The sequence below is a fragment of the Pygoscelis adeliae genome, unplaced genomic scaffold (genome assembly GCF_000699105.1).
Source record: "Pygoscelis adeliae isolate BGI_AS28 unplaced genomic scaffold, ASM69910v1 Scaffold175, whole genome shotgun sequence".
In the NCBI taxonomy this organism is placed as follows: Eukaryota; Metazoa; Chordata; class Aves; order Sphenisciformes; family Spheniscidae; genus Pygoscelis; species Pygoscelis adeliae.
This window is the reverse complement of record NW_008824941.1, coordinates 4,266,734-4,268,476: the sequence shown is the minus strand read 5'-3', so window position 1 is coordinate 4,268,476 and position 1,743 is coordinate 4,266,734. Positions and strand designations below refer to the sequence as shown.

General features: G+C 55.8%; 1 protein-coding gene across 1 annotated transcript in view; it reads left to right on the top strand.

Moving 5' to 3' along the window:
* Positions 1-204: 204 nt before the first annotated feature.
* The window catches only part of PFKP (phosphofructokinase, platelet), a 47,195-nt gene continuing 45,656 nt past the window's right edge, over positions 205-1,743 (top strand). The window contains exon 1 of the mRNA XM_009325560.1: positions 205-443. Within this exon, the coding sequence (XP_009323835.1) occupies positions 359-443 (85 nt within the window). The 5' untranslated portion in view covers positions 205-358. The remainder of the gene's footprint in view (positions 444-1,743) is intronic.

The following is a 1,743-nucleotide window of genomic DNA, read 5'->3' as shown; positions in this document are numbered from 1 at the left end:
GTGCGGGGCGGCGCCGTGCAGGGCTGGCAGCGGGAGAGGAAGCGGCCACGGCGGGGGGAGAGGCGGGTAGTTGGCTGCAATGTGAGAGCTGCATCTCCTCCGCTCTCTCTGCACCTCTTTTCCCTCCCCCCGGGCTTTTTCACACAGCCGCCCCCTCTCCTCCTCTCGTTTTTTCTATAGAAATATACCTGTCTGTAAATACCCATCTACACCGGGTTTTTTCGGGCTCTTTTTCGCAGAGGCCAAATATTTGATCCAGCGGAGTGTGCACCTCGGGTAGCAGGGCAGCGCCCCGCGGCCAGGGGCTCCCTCAGCGACCTCGCTCCGTCTCGCCCGCCGGTGCCGCCCCCACGGCGCCATGGATCACCAACCGAAGTTCTTCGAGAACCTCTCGGGCACCGGGAAGGCCATCGGGGTGCTGACCAGCGGCGGCGATGCCCAAGGTAGCTGCTCACGCCGTTTCGAGGGCAGGAGGAGGGGAAGGAGCGGAGAGGCAGAAGATGGGGGGGGAGGGAACGACGACACACACGACTGCGGACACGGAGAGGAATGGGGGCAGCGGAAAGGGAGGGCGAGGAGCCCCTCGGGGAATGGTATGAGGGAGTCAGAAGCGCAAAAGGCCTCCCGGGCAGGCAGGGCACCCGTGCGGGGGGCTGGGGAAGGAGCCGGTGTAGTAGAGAGAGAGGGGGGTCTGGCAGTGGGGCACACGAGGTTGCCGTGGTTCTCGGGTTCCTCTTTCTGTGCTGGCCTTCGAGCTGTCTCTCTTGCTATGGTCATTTAAAAGATAAATCATTTTTGCGCGGCCTGGGCGCCTGAGCTGCAAACATACCCTCATCCTTCCTCCTCCCTCCCTTTCTCATAACATTTCCTCTGAGCCTGTCTTGGCAGGGAAGGGGGTAGAAAGGCTCCAATAACTTCTACCACCAAAATGTCCTTCACCCCTCGGGAGATGGTGGGGAGAGGAGAGTGAGGAGGGAGAGCGGATGGCTGATGTGAGCGGGAGGGGAGGCTGTGCTGCCCTGCACGGCGGGTGGGAGGCCGTCTTGCTGCTGGGGCTCTGCCAGCCCTCGGCTCATCTGCTTTTCGCTTCGTTTTGGCACCAGGAACATTTCTATGTTCCTAGCCATGATTTAGAAAGCTCACATGGTAGTTTAATCTCTAGCCCCGTAGGAGTACGTTGGAAACGTGTTTCACCTCCTTAAATCTCTTAAGTGTAGAGGGAGTCCTAGCTACAGGACAGGGTGAACAAAAGACCTATAGACATTAAGAGGGAAGGGAAAGAAAAGCGACTTGATCGCAATATACTTAGTCATGAAGGCATGTTTTCCTACACTTTCGTTTCCCCTTTTCTACGAGAAAATCTCATATATATTAATAGTTGGAAGTTTCGGTTAATTAAGATTTCAAATGCGCAATGCTCCATGCTATTTGAGAGGATTCCTGCTCTGCTTTTGCCAGGAGAGTTGTTTAGTGATGACTGCTTTTAGCTCCTTCCCTGAAACTACGATTTTTAATTTTATTTTTTTTTCCGGGAGTGTCTCAACGAGTGCTTTCACTTAAGAAACGGCGCTCTTATTCGCGTTTGTGAGAATAGAGAAGGGGAAAAAAAGCCGCTCTTTACTTTTTGTGTGGGCTCGGTAGTTTAATGACCGTTTTCCCCAGCTTTTTAAGCGGGAACGTGCGGGGACCAGCCCGCATCCGCGGCTGGGGCGTTCGGCCCGACTTTCCGGGGGGGGAGAGGGG